Source organism: Scylla paramamosain, chromosome 3 (assembly GCF_035594125.1).
Source record: "Scylla paramamosain isolate STU-SP2022 chromosome 3, ASM3559412v1, whole genome shotgun sequence".
Classification (NCBI taxonomy): Eukaryota; Metazoa; Arthropoda; class Malacostraca; order Decapoda; family Portunidae; genus Scylla; species Scylla paramamosain.
Genome location: NC_087153.1, coordinates 32,725,752 through 32,745,475, shown reverse-complemented (window position 1 = coordinate 32,745,475; position 19,724 = coordinate 32,725,752). Strand labels below are relative to the sequence as shown.

At 40.1% G+C, this 19,724-nt stretch overlaps 1 protein-coding gene across 2 annotated transcripts in view; it reads left to right on the top strand.

Moving 5' to 3' along the window:
• LOC135093955 (uncharacterized) overlaps positions 1-19,434 on the top strand; it is a 30,018-nt gene extending 10,584 nt beyond the window's left edge. The window contains exons 6-9 of one of the 2 annotated variants that reach the window (XM_063993637.1): positions 6,256-6,431; positions 7,969-8,052; positions 9,794-9,870; positions 15,044-19,434. In XM_063993637.1, the coding sequence (XP_063849707.1) occupies positions 6,256-6,431; positions 7,969-8,052; positions 9,794-9,870; positions 15,044-15,104 (398 nt within the window). In that variant the 3' untranslated portion in view covers positions 15,105-19,434. The remainder of the gene's footprint in view (positions 1-6,255; positions 6,432-7,968; positions 8,053-9,793; positions 9,871-15,043) is intronic. The other variant, XM_063993643.1, reaches the window with a different exon arrangement.
• The last annotated feature ends 290 nt before the right edge of the window (positions 19,435-19,724 follow it).

The window sequence follows — 19,724 nt, the reverse complement described above, 5'->3', positions numbered from 1 at the left end:
CCTCAAACTACCATCCTATTGCTTTAATTTCTTGCTTATCTAAAGTTTTTGAATCTATCCTCAACAGGAAGATTCTTAAACATCTATCACTTCACAACCTTCTATCTGATCGCCAGTATGGGTTCCGTCAAGGCCGCTCTACTGGTGATCTTCTGGCTTTCCTTACTGAGTCTTGGTCATCCTCTTTTAGAGATTTTGGTGAAACTTTTGCTGTTGCCTTGGACATATCAAAAGCCTTTGATAGAGTCTGGCACAAAGCTTTGATTTCCAAACTACCCTCCTACGGTTTCTATCCTTCTCTCTAACTTCATCTCAAGTTTCCTTTCTGACCGTTCTATTGCTGCTGTGGTAGACAGTCACTGTTCTTCTCCTAAATCTATTAACAGTGGTGTTCCTCAGGGCTCTGTCCTGTCACCCACTCTCTTCTTATTATTCACTAATGATCTTCTAAACCAAACTTCTTGTCCTATCCACTCCTACACTGATGATACCACCCTGCACTTTTCCACGTCTTTTCATAGACGTCCAACCCTTCAGGAGGTAAACATTTCACGCAGGGAAGCCACAGAACACTTGACTTCTGATCTTTCTAAAATTTCTGATTGCGGCAGAGCAAACTTGGTATTATTCAATGCCTCAAAAACTCAATTCCTCCATCTATCAACTCGACACAACCTTCCAGACAACTATCCCCTCTTCTTCAATGACACTCAACTGTCCCCCTCTTCTACATTGAACATCCTTGATCTGTCCTTTACTTATAATCTGAACTGGAAACTTCACATCTCATCTCTAGCTAAAACAGTTTCTATGAAGTTAGGTGTTCTGAGACGTCTCTTCCAGTTTTTCTCACCCCCCAAGCTGCTAACTCTGTACAAGGGCCTTATCCATCCATGTATGGAGTATGCTTCACATGTCTGGGGGGTTCCACTCGTACTGCTCTTCTAGACAGGGTGGAATCAAAAGCTTTTCATCTCATCAACTCCTCTCCTCTAACTGACTGTCTTCAGCCTCTGTCTCACCGCCGCAATGTTGCATCTCTAGCTGTCTTCTACTGCTATTTTCATGCTAACTGCTCTTGTGATCTTGCTAACTGCATGCCTCCCCTCCTCCCAAAGCCTTGCTGCACAAGACTTTCTTCTTTCTCTCACCCCTATTCTGTCCATCTCTCTAATGCAAGAGTTAACCAGTATTCTCAATCATTCATCCCTTTTTCTGGTAAACTATGGAACACCCTGCCTGCTTCTGTATTTCCACCTTCCTATGACTTGAATTCCTTCAAGAGGTAAGTTTCTAGTCACTTATCCATCAATTTTTGACTACTGCTTTGACCCTTTTATGGGACTGCCATTTCAGTGGGCTTTTTTTTTTTATTGGATTTTTGTTGCCCTTGGCCAGTGTCCCTCCTACATAGAAAAAAAAAATTAATCGTTATTATTTATTTATTTACTTATTATTATTATTATTATTATTTTTTTTTTTTTTTTTTTTTTTATGTAGACCAGTTCACACTGGCCAAACTCCAGCATATTTTGTTGATTCCCCAGTCACATATTTTAAGAGAAAAATACAGAAAAAAATATTACTTACTGAAGTAAACTGGAGTAAACTGAAGTAGACCACAAAAAAGAACCAATTACTGGTTTGAGTGAAAAAGAACAAATAAATGAATGGATACCTTTACTCTATAAACAAGAAGGAAGCCAGGCTGAGGAGGATTCCTATCTATTTAGTCTCCCTCTCTAGGGCTGAAGATCCTGAAGTGGGATTACCTACCTAACTAAACTAACAAAAAAAAATTTAGGATCCCGAAATGCTTATCTTTGCAGCGTATGGATGGATGATCCATTCAGTTCTTCAGGCAGGCTGGGGTCTAGGTGTGGGAGGTGGCCACTGGTGGCCACCTGAACTCACTGGTGATGTGAGGGCGAAGGGATAGTGAGGTGACACCTTTGGTGGAGGTCCACGAGGTGGACCCTGGTAGTCCACCTTGGCTTTGGTGGGCCTTGTGGTTCCTGGTGCCATCATGTGGTCCCTCTTTCTCTTGGTGGTCCCTTCCTTGACAGTACTTACAGGGGGATTTAGGTGTCATCCCTCTGCTGGGTGTTGACAGCACACAGTGGTCACCTACTTACCGTTTCTGCCTGAGTTTGGTGTCTGGTTTTCTGGTCCGGGTACAGGAGAGTGAGTGTCTGCTGAGGAAGCATGTCAGAGCCAGGAAGAACAGAGGAGGCTGTCTGGGTCCTGGGATTGGGCATAGCCTGGCAGTTGGTGATTGGCTGAAGTCCTTATTGGCACTACTTAATCACCCAGGAATCCATACTGTTATTTCCTACTATCTCCTATGCATAATTAATATCCTCTGCCAAGGTTTGGCATGGTTATTGCACAATATTCTTGCTCTAGTGAGTTACATGGCCACTCTGAATGCATTACATCCAGCATGTGCTTTTCAAAATGACTAGGAGGTGAGTGGGGTGCCTGTGGGAGATTTTCAGGGAAGACTAATGTAATCTCTACTCTATCAAGTATAAAAACTGAGATACAATATGATCGCCAGCAGCCAGCTGTAACTGGCATCAGATGGTGGGACAGTGTTCACTGTCAGGTTACTGAAAACCCAGAGGGCCATGTGGCATGAGCAGAACAACACTAAACATGGACAACCACTTGAGACCACATTATACAGCTCTTGTTGCTTTTCCTTAATTAAGGAAATGGAGAAGCCATCAAGTTCTTTAGAGTCATCCTTGGCTCATCAGAAGGAGGAAGAGAAAATGTTTTATAGGTTGCTGAGGGAACTAAATTTAGGGGATTCAAATGGATTCACCTGGACATGGTGTAACTTTTGGTACCATGCATTGAAAAGCAGAATACAGAGGAAACCAATCACTGCTGGAGAGTGTCTGAGGATCACTTTAAGATAAGTAGCCACTGGTATAGACATACTGTTGCCTATTGTAATATGAACCTTCCAGTTTTGCATATATTTGGGTATTATAGTAAATAGTGTATTGGCAACAGGAATGCAAGGGATGAAAGAACTGTGTGAGTTTCACATAGCTTTGGTAAACACAAATGACACATTTGGCTTCATATCATGCTTGAATTGGTTGGTCTGGCTGTACTAGTTTTTCTCAACCTGGCATCTTTTGCCAGCTCCTGCACCAAGAAACTGACACACTGGTCTGTACCAAGCTGGAGTGGCCATTTGCCAGAATTTCGCCAATGTGAGCAACCCTCCCACTTCCTCAAATACTATTATAGAATGGATGTATTCATTTTGGTAAAGAAAAGTGTTTATGAATGCGTAGTGTTCTCTACGCCAAGGACATGGAGGCTAACACAGAACACAGTCTTGGGTTTATTGTTGGTGTACAGCAATACCCGGGCGAGCAGCCACGGGTGTACAAGACGAGAGTTGAGGCAAGACTAACTGCTGCCTCGTGGGTTCCCCAGCTCCCAGGTGCTTGACCTGACCTGACTTTGAGTCTTGCCAGTCCCACACCAGGGAAGCTTAGCATGTTGAGAATCCATGAGGATTAGTGTGGAGTGGCTAGCCGGCTGGCCAGTCACTACATTAACCTCCCCCTCCCCCATGAAATGAGAAACAAAGGAGTACTACAACAGCAGTGGCTGGAGAGGCAGCAAAGGGACAGGGAGAAGGCGGCAAGGGCGGTCTGGAGCAGGCGGCAAGGGTGGTCCAAAGCAGGCGGCGAGGGCGGTCCGGAGCAGGCAGCATGGGCAGTCCGGAGCCTGCAGGGAGGGTGGGGGCGAGCACCAGTAGGCAGTGTTAGGCAGGACGGGTGGTGGTGCCCAAGCGGGCAGTGTTGGGTAGGGGCGAATTTGGTGTGCTCTGAGGATGGGCAGTGAGGTGGCACATCAGTGAGCGGTGTTGGAGCGGGAGGTGGTGCCCAAGCGGGCGGCGTTGGGCAGGGTAGGTTGGGCGCACTGTGGGGACGGGCAATGAAGTGGCGCACCAGCAGGCGGCGTTGGGGTGGGAGGTGGTGCCCGAGCAGGTGGAGTTGGGGTGGGATGGGAGGTGGCGCACCAGTGGGTGGCAGCAGGCCGGAACAGGAGGTGGTGCCTGAGCAGGCGGCGTTGGGGAAGGATGGGAGGTGGTGCACCAGTGGACTGCGGCAGGCTGGGACAGGAGGTGGCGGTGGCGGGCCAGAACAGGGGTTGGTGCCCGAGCGGGTGGTGTTGGGGCAGGATGAGAGGTGGCACACCAGCAGTCTGTGATGGGCCAGGACAGGAGCTGGTGCACCAGTGGGCGGCATCCAGGCGGGACAGGAGGGGATGCACGAGCGAGCAGTGTCGGGGTGGAATGGAGGTGGTGCACCAGCAGGCAGCGTCAGGGCGGGATGGGAGGTGGCACACCAGCAGACGGCAGTGGGCTGGGACAGGAGGTGGTGCACCAGCAGGTTTGTGGCAGGCCCAGAACAGGAGGTGGTGCACCAGCGGATGGTATTGGGCAGGATGGAAGGTGGTGGCGGCGGGCTGGAACAGGAGGTGGTGCACCAGCAAGTGGCATCCAGTCGGGATGGGAGGTGATGCACAAGCGGGTGGCGTTGGGGTGGGATGGAGGCAGTGCACCAGCAGGCGGCGATGGGGCAGGACAGGAGGTGGTGCATGAACGGGTGGTGGTGGGCCGGGGCAGGAGATGGTGCCCGAGCAGGCGGCATTGGGCAGGGGCAAGAGGTGATGGCGGGCTGGAGGGCGTGGGGGTGGGATGGGGCACATCACACCATAGCTGTGAGGGGGAGTCCGGAATGCGACACCAAAGCCTCTGTAGAGCTGTGGGGCCATCCTGCAGAGCCCACAACTCCTGGTCGCCTTCTTGCACTGCCGCTAGTGCTGTGTAGTCCACGGGAGGGTGGCATGTGAATGTGGCCACAGTGTGTGGGAGGCCACTGTCCCCCGAGCACATATCGCCACACCATCCTAAACCACTTCAAGGTGAGGAAAACATGTGGCCACGTCAGGCGTGAAGGCAGGAATGTCACGCAAGTTGTTTGTGGTTGCCATCACGTGTTATGGCATTGCTCCAGGGTCACCAATTGTAATTTCTCTATGCCAAGGACACGGAGGCAAACACAGACCACAGTCTTGGGTTTATTGTTGGTGTACAGCAATACCTGGGCGAGTGGCTGTGGGTGTGCGAGATGAAAGTCGAGGTGAGACTAACTGCTGCCTTGTGGGTTCCCCAGCTCCCAGACCTGACCTGACTTTGAGTTTGGCCAGTCCCACACCTGGGAAGCTTAGCATGTTGGGAATCCATGAGTATTAGCGTGGAGTGGCTAGCTGGCTGGCCAGTCACTACAAGTGACATGGATGTAGATGAGAAAGGCAGATTTTCTTAAATGTATAAGAGAGCAAAATGCTGTACAAATTATGTGACATGTGAAGGTTATGTGGCCAAAGTACTCTTGAAACAGTTTTGCCATCACTTCTAATTATGGGGACTTCCCATTGTGACATGAGTGATGATATTGATAATGATTCTTGGCCTTCAGAGTATCATAAGTCTGTAATCCCTAAGCAATAGGTATTTGGCAGAGGAACCTCATCTCATTTTTAAGAGAAAAATCACCCCTATTCTTAGAGTTATATTCCCCTTAATACAGATAATAGAATAATGAAAGTTACAGCATAAGAAGAACCAATCCTTTTCTTTTCTAATGGCATTTTTATCTAACTTATTTTAACTCAAACAGCAGTAAAGGTTGAATAACAATATACTATCTACCACTCTACAATGGTGGTGGCCATTGTGTGTTCATTCATTATGCTGGATACAGCACTTGTTACAGCTCGTGTGCTGGCAGCTCCCATCTTGTCTTGCCCCATCTGCCCCTCACCACTCTTCCCATATCTCAAAAGGAATGTTCTTCCTTTATGCCCAGAAATTACATAAATATGATTCTTATCTAACAGGGATTACTTGGAGTGGATGAAATTAGCTTGGGTTTGCATTAGGCCATACATTGGAGTGAGGGTGGATTACCTCCTTCCATGATTCTCACTTTGTATGGACTATCAGGTGGAAATTCATGAAAAGTTGTAGGGAGGAGCTTTGTAAGTGTTAACAAATAATTTCAAAACATATCTCTCAATCTTCCATTTAATTTAAGGAAAATTCATCACCTGTCAGTGCCCTGAGACACACATCACTGCATTACCTGTCACTTACAGGTTAGAGGAGTTGAAAAGCTTACCAGACAGCATGTTCTAAATATTGTCAATTTTTTTCAGCAGTGGTCTCCTTCCCTGGCTCCAGGAGCTCAACTCCAAGCTTACTACGGACAGCCTTAGATCTACAAGTGCCCCCAATTGACCCATCCACCATTAATGACATTGAGAGACATGCAAGGCATATTGCTACATCAGTTGATACACTCATAGAAAACCTCACTGGAACACTCCATAGTGTAAGTTCAGATGTACCAAAGGTGATTATGTTAACCCTTTCATGTTCCAGTAATGATTCTACATCATTGAAAAAGTTTAGTAATTGTACTGTATCATGATGTTATGGCAGACTAACATGAACAGGGTAGTGCCAGGTTATAAATATGAGATTTACCTTATGAGAAGGCAGACCTATGATTGGGCTAAGCACCTATCAGTACACAGGCCTGAGACTTATTTAGGGTGAAATGTCTCCCTGGAGTAGTGGTAAGGCTGAGTGAGAACAACTTCTGTGGTGGCTGAGATGTAGCTTGGATTGCTCCTTGAGTGTGACTGACTGTGCCACATTTGAAGTGGGCTCATAAAGGCTTGGGTCCGAGAGTTTGGAACTGAGGTTCCGGATCCTTGTTGGTTTATCCACTCATTAAGGTGGATTGTTAAATTTAAATCGACAATAATGCCCATCACCATTAAATTATTACCCTTTTGGAATATATTTCCAACTGTATAGCCAAGAAAGATAAATCAACAAAATGTCAGTCAAAGAGTATTGGATTTTACAGGAAATAAAACAGAAAGGGTTTAGCACAAAGTGATTTTATTTTTTAATTTAATAATTTTAATTTTTAGAGTTATTATTTATCATAAACAGTTAGGTTTTGTTTAAATTTTTAGGTTAGTAATTTTACTCATCATAGTACATTTAATAAAAGAAAAAATTCAACTGTAACAAGTAGAATTTTGTCATCGTGAAAAGTATGTCCATCTTTCCTTGCAAGACAACAATCATCCAAAATCTGTACTACATAGAATATTATTTTGAATAAACAGTAAGTATTAGGAAGAAATGGAAGCAACCACAAGACTAATCATCTTTTTTTACACACAATCAGACAGAAGCACATTCATTACATCCATGTGTGCAGGGATATCAACAAGTTAAACACTCAGCCTGTGATCCAAACTTTAAGGACTTGAATTGTATTTTTATCAGATATTTATTTATTTTTATTTTTGTTTCTATTTACTAATTTATTTATTTTATCATTAATTTATTTGTTTCTTTATATTTACTTATTTATTGTTTGATTTATCTATTTGTTTTATTTATTTATTATTATTATTTTCTTTCTTTATTTTTTTTGACATGGAAAATCATGATGATGTTTGCTCCAAAAAATTTCATGATGTGCAAAGTCATCATCAGAAAATGGAAGGCTCAAATTCTTTTACACTACACTGCAAGAGGAAAATGTTACAGTTTGTGAGATAATATGTAGATGTCATGATTATTCTCATCCACAACAATTTTTAATGTACTACTGCAAAGATAGATAAGCTTTCTATTTTTTTTCTGTTTTCATTGTAATGTTCCTTAATTTCTATTTTAATCAATTTTTGGTCTCAATGTCATGACATGAGACACGAGTAACTTATGTTGTACATTATAGCAGATGTGTAAAAAATTTACTGGACATATGCAATAAATTATGTGCCTTCTTTTTAATTTGTTTATTTCTGTTTTCACTTTGTTTTAAACCATGTTTCTTATTCCAGATATCTGCATTGACTGTAGACTGTGTAGAAACTTATCGAGATGCAGTGTGCAAGACTTGTGATGCTGTGGATGCAAATATAAAGGTAAATTTGTTTACACACACACACACACACACACACACACACACACACACACACACACACACACACACACACACACACACACACACACACACACACACATCATCATCATCATCATCATCATCATCATCATCATCATCATCATCATCATCATCATCATCATCGTCATCTGTAAAGTCACATTACAAGTTTTGTCAGTTTTGCTTACATAATACTTGCTTGACAGACTACACTTTGTAGCAGCCTGGGTAGGCCAGAGGTTCTTCTGTGTTACCTCACTACTTCATTCTAATCTTTTCTATGTTTTCCTTCAGAAATTCTATTACCATTTAGGCATTTCAATTTCAGCTTCTGTTGAAGGTTAACATAGGAATGAGTAAGGTAATGAGGTGCATCAGAGAGGTAGGTGGTAGGATGATTGTAAGGCTGAATGGTGAGGAGCTGGAGGAGAGAGAGTAGATGGAGGAATAGAGACAAGGTTAGAGCAAGGGTGAAAGAAGCAGAAGAAAGTGTTAGGAGGTAGGGCACTTGGAATGAATGTAAGAAGAATATTGTATTGTATGAAGGATATTAGTGCCTACTGCTGTGTACAGTACTGAGACATGGAGTGTGGGAGTAGCTGACAGGAAGTGATTGAATGTAATAGTGATGAGATGTCTATGGAATGTGTGAAGTAACTCTGAGGGACAGTCATAAGTGAGGAAGCAAGAAGAAGAATGGGTGTTGAGAGAGACTTGGCAGGATGGGCAGAGCAATGTGTGCTGAGATGGTATGGTCATATTGAGAGAATGGAGGATGATAGGCTGGTGAAGAAGATAGTATAATCAAGTATGAGAGGTATGAATTTGCAAGATAAACCACATAAGGAATAGACAGGTAGCATAAAGGAGGCCTTAAAGGGAAGAGGACTGACACTGGAGCATAGAATGATTGTGTGTGATTGAAGCGAATGGAGAGCAATTGTAAGTGCGTGAGGAATGATGCAGCCCTCCGACCACCAAGGAAAATGCCGCATGTCAATAGTCTCACACAGGGTGGGGCAATCGGGTGTGGCAGGGAAGAGCACTTGCTACAAAGGGGTCTTGTTTTGGACCAAACTGTCCAAGCTGTGTGACTGATCCCTGTAAAGTGAGGACAGGAATACTTTCTCTTCTCTATCAGTGGACAAGGGGCTAAGAGAGTGGTGTGAATGAGTGTGGATGTGAGGGTTATTTTGGCTACCACCTTTTTGTGGGTGATAGCCTTGGTATAAGTATGTGTATCTATCCATCCAGTCATTCAGTGCTATTACCTCAGTCTGTGTCTTAATGTGCTTAGACTAATGTTTTTAACTCCCATCCTCTTTCTTGGTTTGCAGCTGATTATTTTTTTCCCCGTCTGGTAAATGATGCACTATGTAATTAATCCAATAATCAGTGTTAGGCACTAGTTAATTTATCCCAGTTAAGCAAGAACTTTGTACTGCTACCTAAGATTTCTTGCTTCCTACTCCATTTTTATCTTGAAAAAAAATGGTGTTTGCTTAAAGGAATTTTTAGAGATGTGGATAACATCTGAATCTTATCAAATTTCAATATAACAAAATGTGCTCAGCTTTTCTTTCACTGGATTTGTGAAATTTTACTGTATTATGACATTCTGTTTTTCCTTATGTGTAATTTCAGTGGTTGAGTCAGATATATGAACAAATTATATATTTAATTACTTTATTTACTTATCTAATTTTTTCCTCTTTATATTCTAGTCAATGTATCAACTTATGGCCAAAACAGAAGAGCTAAGCAAGTCAATGAAGCCCATATACAAGTTGCAAGAGCAAATGTATCCTTTTGATGCACCGTATTCTAGTGACCAGCACTTTTTTTTTTTTTTTTTATCCAGGATTCCTGATTATACAGTATGAAAAGAAAAACTTGTGTGCATATTGGCTGAGGAAGTATCCTCTGGAACAGAAACAGGAATATTTATTTTAGAAACTATTTAAGATATGGCTTTTAAGGCTAGGCGTGCACAGGTGACTTTTGTGGCTGTGACTTAGAGTTTAGAAATTAAGCATATTTTATAATGGAATACCACACAAGGATGGCCTCAGTGATTATCTGTCACTCATGCTCTGTGCTTTATTGTAATGCATGTTTCATTGTTAAACAATAACAGTAACAAAAGTCATTTGTGCACACCTAATCCAGTGGGTATGTTTAGTTTTACTTCTAAACAGTTTTAATTTTTCTTCTTCTTCTTCTTCTTCTTCTTCTTCTTCTTCTTCTTCTTCTTCTTCTTCTTCTTCTTCTTCTTCTTCTTCTTCTTCTTCTTTTCTGTGTAGAAGGGACACCAGCCAAGGGCAACAGAACTGTAATAAAAAAAGGCCAACTGAAGTGCTGGTTACTGAACAGAATTGAAAGGAGTAGTCAAAAATTACAGGATAAGTGTCTTGAAACCTCCCTCTTGAAAGAGTTCAAGTCATAGGAAGGTGGAGATGTAGAAGCAGACAGAGAGTTCCAGAGTTTAACAAAGAAAGGGATGAATGATTGAGAATACTGGTTAACTCTTGCATTAGAGAGATGGACAGAATAGGAGTGAGAGAAAGAAGAAAGTCTTGTGCAGTGGGGCCATGGGAGAAGGGGAGGCATGCTGTTAGCAAGATCAGAAGAGGAGTTTGCATGAAAATAGCGGTAGAATATAACTAAAGATGCAACATTGCGGTGATAGGAAAGAGGATGAAGACAGTCAGTTAGAGGAGAGGAGTTGATGAGACAAAAAGCTTTTGATTCCACCCTGTCTAAAAGAGCAATATGAGTGGAACCCCACTCAGACATGTGAAGCATACTCCATACATGAACAGATAAGGCTCTTGTACAGAGGTAGCATCCAGGGGGGGGTGAGAAAAACTGGCTGAGACATTTCACAGTGCCTAACTTCATAGAAGCTATTTTAGCTAGAGATATGAAGTTTCCATTTCCAGTTTAGGTTATAAGAAAAGGACAGACCGAGGATGTTCAGTATAGAAGAGGGGGACAGTTGAGTGTCATTAAAGAAGAGGGAATAGTTGTCTGAAAGGTTGTGTCGAGTTGATAGATGGAGGAATTGATGTTTTGAGGTATTGAACAATACTAAGCTTGCTCTACCCCAATTAAAAATTTTAGAAAGATCAGAAGTCAGATGTCCTGTGGCTTCCCTGCATGAAGTGTTTACTTCCTTGAATGGTTGAATGTCAATGAAAAGGCATGGAAAAGTGCAGGGTAGTATCATCAGCAAAGGAATGGATAGGACAGGAAATTTGGTTTAGAAGATCATTAATGAATAATAGGAAGAGAGTGGATGACAGGACCCACTGAGGAACACCACTGTTAATAAATTTAGGAGAACAGTGACTGTCTACCACAGCAATAGACCATCACAGGTGTGGAATTTCAAACAGCAGACCTACCTTTAGATCCTAATTAGACTATTTGATTTACTTAACATTAACTGTAGTATCAGTAGGAAATCAACTACATACAGTACATACAGGATAAAAGAAAAGAAAGTTATAATAATCTATAAATACCATTATATGCATCCAGTGGAACCTCATTTACTGAACACCTCTCTTTTTAAACAAATTGGTTTTAGAACAAAATTTTGAACTCATAATTGTTTTGGTTGCCATACCATAATTCAAATCTCAAACAAAGTTACTTGATTTCAAATACTACAAGACAAAGCAAAAGCTGCTGTTTCTTAGTAATTTATAGTTTCTTTAAATATTTCCTTCATTTTTATGTATTTGGAGGACAGACACAGTGGGTAAGACAGTAATTCAGTCTTTGAAATAAGTTAAATGTTGAAGAGCCTTGATATAAACAAACAATTTTCAGCACTCAGGAATAATCATAATTCATATGTGGCTCTCTCGATGACCCAGAACACCATCAGTAGCCCATCATTACTGCACAACTGCATTTTCCCAATAGCTTTTCTGAGCAGCAAAATGTCAAGAGTTTTATGATCACCTTCAGTTTGGCAGTAAGTGGATTACTCCTCTCTGTGTCACTCTGTAAGGCTTCCCACACTAGATCAGTGACAGAGAGAACACCTGCACAGTCTAAACAATGTCCTCTAATAAGTTCCGTGTCACTAAGTTTGTTCAATACATCCTTTTAGAGTTAAATAATTTCTGAGTTGGAGATGTTGTGTAGTGGCCATCGTGGCTGAGGGAGTGTCTGTCTTGCTAAGACAGGGTGGACTGGTGTCTGGCAACGGATTAATCCATTTTACATTGATTTCTATGGGGAAAATAGTTTTGGTTTCTGAACATTTCAGATTCCAAACAGCATTCAGGAATGAATTAAGACTGAGAACCAAGGTTCCACAACATTTCAATTTGCATCACTTTTGGGCAGCATTTTGTGCTGTTTTTATCTCCACTTCTCTCAATATGAAGGTAGAAGAAATAAGGAAGATTAAGGCTCTGTCCGCATGAGAGGCAAATGCCTGATGAGCACTAGGTGCTGAGTGAAAATCTGTCACTTTTTAATAGTGTTGACAAATCACCCAATCCCCTGGTAGTCATTGGCTGCATGCCAGCACACCTCTGTTTTGGACCAGACAGCAGACTGCAGTCCAAGCTGTGGTAACGTTCAGGCAACTTTAGGCAGTGGCTTGAACTAGGTACTCTGCATAACTGAATGCAGTATGACAACTTGGAGACTATAAATTGATGCAGGACAATTAAAGCTAAACATATAGCTTTGTGCAGTATAGTCATTGCTATATACATTAAAAAAAAGAACAGTAGACATAAGAAATCTTTCTTTCCCAGTTGGGACAGACATGATACTTACTTTGTGACCTAATGTACAATTGACACAAACACCCATGAAGGGCAAAACATTGATGTGTGTAAACGCATTGATGAGTTGTATTCATAGTGTGGCAAAGGAGTGACTGATAACCACTTGTGTTGCACTCACTTCTCAGTTCATTGGGATATGGTCAAATCAGTAAGTTATCATAAGTACATCACTTGATAGGAAATAATTGGGAATCCTACAATAATGCAATGTAGTCGTTCACTTCACAGGGATATTTGTAAACACTACATTATACAACATCATTGTCCCAAAACAAACACTGAAACGTCTAAGTATATTAATGACACAGATATATATGATTAATACATAAGTAAATAATACATACACAATTGCAGGAACAGTTGAAGGTCCTTGTAGAACGTAATGAATGCCACACAATTACCTTAATCCCAGAGCAGGCTCCAGGTCCACGTAATGTGGCAGAGGTGCACCGTAGAGTTTATGAACTAGTGCCTCTGCAGCAGAGATGACAGTGGCACAGCTGGAGAGTGGTGAACAACACAGGTCTTGCCTTTACGGCTGCCACCAAGACTATGCCCCTATGGCAGAGCCCCCTTATTTCTTCTCATTTTACCTCTTCAACCCATCACACCAAGTTTCTTCCCAAGTTCACTCCCTTGAACCCCATTGAACTATGTCAAACCCTTACCTTGCCTTGTGCTGACTTAGCTGAGGGGAAAAATGATGGTCTAGATAAAGGCCGTGGTGTCCTGTAAACAAACACCCCTCTGTAGCTCTCCTTCTTGTTTCGTCCACATACCAAGTAATGTTATAAGTGTAATATTAACCTTGTAACGTAATTTATTGCAAAGTACAGTAGTGTAAGCCCTATCTAGGGCCCGTCATGATAAGAACATAACAAGAAACCAGCTACAAAAAAAAGTACAGGAACTATAAGCCAGCCGATACTGAGCCGGCGGCTACAAGGTGTAGCATCATGTGTCTGGTAGCATTGTCACTCAATACATCCATCAACCTCAGTGCCTCAGTAACGAGCAGGGTAATTTTTATGGTTTTCCTGTGGTTTCCTTGTTTGTGACGTAATAGTATCTGCCCATCAGGTACTTGCCTCTCTTGTGGACAGGCCTTAAGATGTGATGAGTCTCTCTCTCTCTCTCTCTCTCTCTCTCTCTCTCTCTCTCTCTCTCTCTCTCTCTCTCTCTCTCTCTCTCTCTCTCTCTCTCTCTCTCTCTCTCTCTCTCTCTCTCTCTCTCTCTCTCTCTCTCTCTCTCTCTCTCTCTCTCTCTCTCTCTTATTATTATTATTATTATTTATTTTTTTTTTTTTTTTACTAAATCATGTTCAAAACAATTATCAGTGCTTTCATTTTATTTGAAACCAGGACTTTTATTGCATATATGCACCACCCATCAGTTCATCAACTTTTGTGCTATTTTGTCATTTGTTACTAGATTTTTAGAAAAGTGTATCCCACTAATTTCAACACTAGACAGTGCTCACTGATAAATTTTTGTGTGTTTTGAACTAATTTAACCTTTTCTCCTAGTGATTGAAATAAGTAAGGGCATTTCCAAATCAAGCTTAACACCACATATAATCTCCAATCCAATAACCAGAGGAGCTTCACCTACAAAAATTAGGATTTGCCTGCTTTTCACTTTAATTCGGTATAATATGTGCTGTACTGCTCAAGCTGAATATTTAGGCTGAGTTTATTGTGATATTTCCATCAATATTAATCAGCAATACTTTTTTTTATTTTTGCACTATAATGGTATGAAACTGAATATATAACAGATAATGTCAACACCTGAAAACTAGATTTAGGATTTTTAGGTTTTAGGATTCTTAATCAAATATCATCAATATGAAAATAAACAACCTGCAATTTTCTATTTTTCCAGAAAAAAAACATTTTGTGCTTTATATTATGAGTAGAGGATAGGTCATGCAGCACCATTGGCTTCTTATTCAGAACTGAAGGACAATATTTGAATGCTTATTAATGGAGGAAGATGAGAGAGTGATGGTTGAAGTGTGTAGGAATGATATGTAAGGACTGAACCAACAGGACCAACTGTGGCCAGCCCCTTGAGAGCAAGTGTCAAAATAGATAGAAAGATAGATGAATTGATAAATAGTTTTTTGATTGATAATTATTTCCTTAACATTATTTTCAGCAAAGAAGTTCGACGCTTACTTGACATGTTTGAGAATCTTGTCCATTCGTGTGGTGCGTGAAGCTTCAAAGGCAGCTGTGAGATTGTACTTTTAACCTGCAGTGATATGTACAAATATATTGTTGTGTATAGTAGACCTGTGAAAATGTTGTATTAGAATGTTAGATTATTAGAACATTTCTTTACTAAATACTGTGATATTTATGCTGTTATTTCATAGATATGTTGATTTATATAAATGTGGAAAAGTGGAGAGGACAAATAATGTTGAGCACCTGAGTTTTGTGCAGTGTTGTGAGGATTGGTCTTCTCCAAAAGTCCTAGGGCTAAGATGGATTTTAATTATTCTTAGGAAATGTATGTGTGTGTGTGTGTGTGTGTGTGTGTGTGTGTGTGTGTGTGTGTGTGTGTGTGTGTGTGTATATACCTTGTCACCATCCTTATCCTTATTATTTGAGGATATGTTGGCCAGGTATTTAGTTAGATTTAAATTATTCATCAATGTATTTAAGACCTAATTTGTGAATATAGACTGTGTGCTCAAGAATACATAGTAAATTATAGTAAATTATAGTATATATATATATATATATATATATATATATATATATATATATATATATATATATATATATATATATATATATATATATATATATATATATATATATACAGTAAACCCTTTTTATATTAGACTAATTTGGGGGAGAACCCACTGGAGATAAAGGTGAAGATCTAATAAAAGCAGTGCTGCTATTTTGATAAAGGGGGGGGTGAGTGGTCGGGAGTGCCACAACCTTTAACAACAACTGCAACTATGAGACTGGCCAGGTGACCTGTGGCAAATTTCAAATTTCCCAAGGTTGACTTGGAAAAAAATCAAAGATTGACCAGAAATTCCCAAGACAGAGAAACAATAAATAATTAACAGAAATTTGTTTGAAGTAAGATGGAATCTTATCTTTCATTATTATTGCAGATATACTCGGCTAAGGGGTTTGTCTTCTTTGCCCTCAAAGGCATCCTTCACACCTGGATGCAGTATTGCCATTCTCTCCCGTCTGCCTTCCTGTTCTCACTCACTACTCAGGTATAGCACTGACCACTTTTCACATCTCTGATGAGTAATGTTGAGGGTTGCTATTGATAACAATGTACACTTACTGACATTGTCCATTTCACCTACAAAGCAAGGTCCGCTGACCACCCTATCCCCCCCCCACCATTCCCTCAGGCAGATCCTCTGCTATCAGTGTCACCCTACTAACTGTACTCCATAACGACCATACCTCTATCCTCAACCAGCCAGGGTAGAGTGACCTGGCGGCCCAACGTTTGATTTGTTATTACGATTTGAAGATCTTGCCCAAGAAATTAATACCACCATTAGAAAAAAATACCACTGCTTATTAAATGCATACCAAGCTCAACTCTTGAAGATACATGAAATATCCCAAGATTTGAGGCATTTCTGCAAAAGATTCCCATGATCCCAAGATGAAGTGTGAAATCCCAAGGTATGATCACCTTGAGACTGAGGCAGATGCAGTGTGTGGGTGTGGTGTGTGCTAACCACCACCACCCCACCCACAGTCTTCCTCCCTCCCTCCCACCATCACTTACTCCCTCGATGCCACCGCCACTGGCTGGACGTTCCGCCTCATTTACCAACCTTTGTCCGATAATTCAGATGGATGGTCCATAGGCCATACATTTCCCATAAATGTGAAATCTGATATAATGGGGTCTAATATAATGAGGGTTTAATATATATATATATATATATATATATATATATATATATATATATATATATATATATATATATATATATATATATATATATATATATATATATATATATATATATATATATATATATTATGCAGAGCTGTGCACTCCCACAACCACTTTTACAAACCACAAATGTTGAGAAATGATGATATAGGGGATAGAGCTGGACTAAGGTCATATAGATAATAGAGAGAGTGGATGATAGTACAGAGCTGCATGGAACACCACTCTTTTCAGGCATTGGTTATCTTCCTTTGCATTAACATAACAACCAAAAAGGAAACTTGAGGTTAAGGTACTGAGACAATATTATTAGGTATTAGAAATTTGTTTTGGTTGAGATTCAGAGGAAAGTCAGATTACCAATAAACTTTTTTTTTTTACATGATCCATACTATTGATCAGATAAAGTATTGGTTAGTACCTTAAAGGAGTGGAGCAGTCAACCTTCCTTGGACCAGATTAAATGTAGGCAAACTTCCAACAAGAAAGAAATATATGCTGATGGAGATGAAAAGTTTGATTATGTGGAGTTAGAATATTGAAGCACAGTGATGCAAAACAAAAGTATTGACTTCACATGTACATGACCCTTCTAAGAACCAAGGTGATATTGGGAATAAATGTCATTACAAAGAACTTAGATTTTTTATAATTATAGACTCAGAGTGGAGGTGAGGGAGGGACAAACCCTGGAGTTGAATTTTCATTGAATGTCTGTGTGAATATTTCAGCTGTAGAGATAGAAGAAATGAAAGTGGTTGACTATGGATGAAGCTGAAAAGGGAAAGATGAAGAAAAATTGTTGGAGATATTTTTTTGGCCACATTCTAGAAGTTAGATGAAAGTTAGATCTAGCAGGATTTTGGCATCTCTTAATGATGAAGCAATATTTGGCAAGTTGTAGAACATATCTAGCATGATTCTTGACAGAAATATAAATGGTACATGTTTCAGAAGATACATGTTTAATATACTGTCTGTGATCTGTCTTTATATCCTGCCATTTAGAGCAACTTGATTAAGCAGTGATTCAAGACCTTTATGGTTAGAGAGTTTGAGGAATGTATGTTTTTTTTTTTTTTTTTTTTTTTTTTTTTTTTTTTTTTTTTTTTTTTTTTTTTTTTTTTTTTTGCAGAGCCACCTCCATTATGCACACCACTAAGATACAATGAGCACTGCATAGGAAGTCATAATGTCTCCCTAAGTCACTTTGCAGGTGTTATGTAGAAGAATCTCTACTTTACTGGGTACTCAGTTGACACTGAAAAATGGACAGGACACAGTAATAAGATTATGATTAGAGAAGCCAAAAGGAGAGAAGAGGGTTAAGGGATCCAGAAAAGGCAGTCAGAAGTACAGGTATGATGCTGCACCAGTTGCTCTAGATCATAAAAAATAGTGAAGTTGAAAGCTTACTCACCATGCTGGTAGATGAAAAACAATAACCAAACCTGGTGGCAAGCATTGAAGTCCCCAATTATGGTAACCCCACAGAATGAAAGTGAATACATTATTAATAGGCGTACTCCACTGTAAAATTCAAATATTCAGAAATTTTACACTATGAGATGTTAGGTGAAAGATACACAGTAGAGTAATATAATGAGTGATAATTAATTCTCAGCTAGATGATGGAAAATTCAGAAAGTTTGGACACAAAAGCAGTTTGTTCCTAGCACAGAGATAGTGCCAACTGTGGTTTGAATACATTCAAACCAAGGAAAAGAAGATATATGGGGAATATAAAAATCATTCTTATCATGCAATGGTCTCAATGAGAAAGAGCAGTTGAGAAAGTGAAATGATATTCCACAGATAGGAAATCAGATCTGAGATGACGGAAGTTAATGCAGAGGTAGTTGGAGAAAGTATCAGGATGTGTCATCATTTTGTGGGTAATATGACCTGTGAACATTTTTAGTGTCCTCCCTGCATGGCTCCAGGCTAGCTTTGGGTCATATTCGTGATCATGATTTTGACATTAGGATTGTTGAAGTGTGTAAAGTGCATGTAGTGTAAATATATGAATGATGAGAGAACACAAGCTGCACTGCCCTACTTTGTTATTGATACATGATGAGAAGCTGACAGAGGACACAAGAAAGATCAATAACAGGCTTGCAGTTTTCCCTCACCTCCCATATATAGTACCTCCCTTGGAGTATTTTAATTATAACAAAAAGTGTCTAGCTGTCTCCTTCACCATATCACATCCTCCTCCATTGTATCTAGCCTCACAGTTGTCTTGGTAAGGTAATGACCTGTATGTATGTTATGCTGGCTTCTCAGTTATTTGTTTGTGGCCAGTTCTCATATATTTTAAAGCTAATTCTAGTCCACATCTCAGTTTCCTTTTCCATTGTCCTTACTGGTGATTGGAATCTGTTTGCTGTGATGGTCACAGTGTATGATGCATTTGCCATGTGTTTTAATTATTTAAAAATTTTTCAACTAATACTCATATTATACTTAATCAAATTCATGTAAAGAAACTACCTATCACAAGATAAGTTTCTCATATTAATTTCTCACACATTAAATGCTCATTTAACATAACTTCCCTGTACTTAGTAAGTAATAAAACTAATAACTTGGTTTTCCTTTCCCTCACCATCTCATTTAATATGGTGTCAAGCTAATGGTTAAGAATTGTATAATGTATCAAAAATTTCCAAGACCAGACCTATTATATACAAGAAAGTAGTTATGATGAGCACCATCCTCTTCAAAATGGTTCCTTCAAGCAATAATGCAGAGCTCCCAGCACCACTGTCACTGCTGAAATACTAGAAATCATGAGTGGGAGTCTTTTTCTTGAAGCATGTCAACCACCTGTGATTTGTGCTGAATCTCCTCCACAGTTTCAAAATGGCAGGAAGAGGAA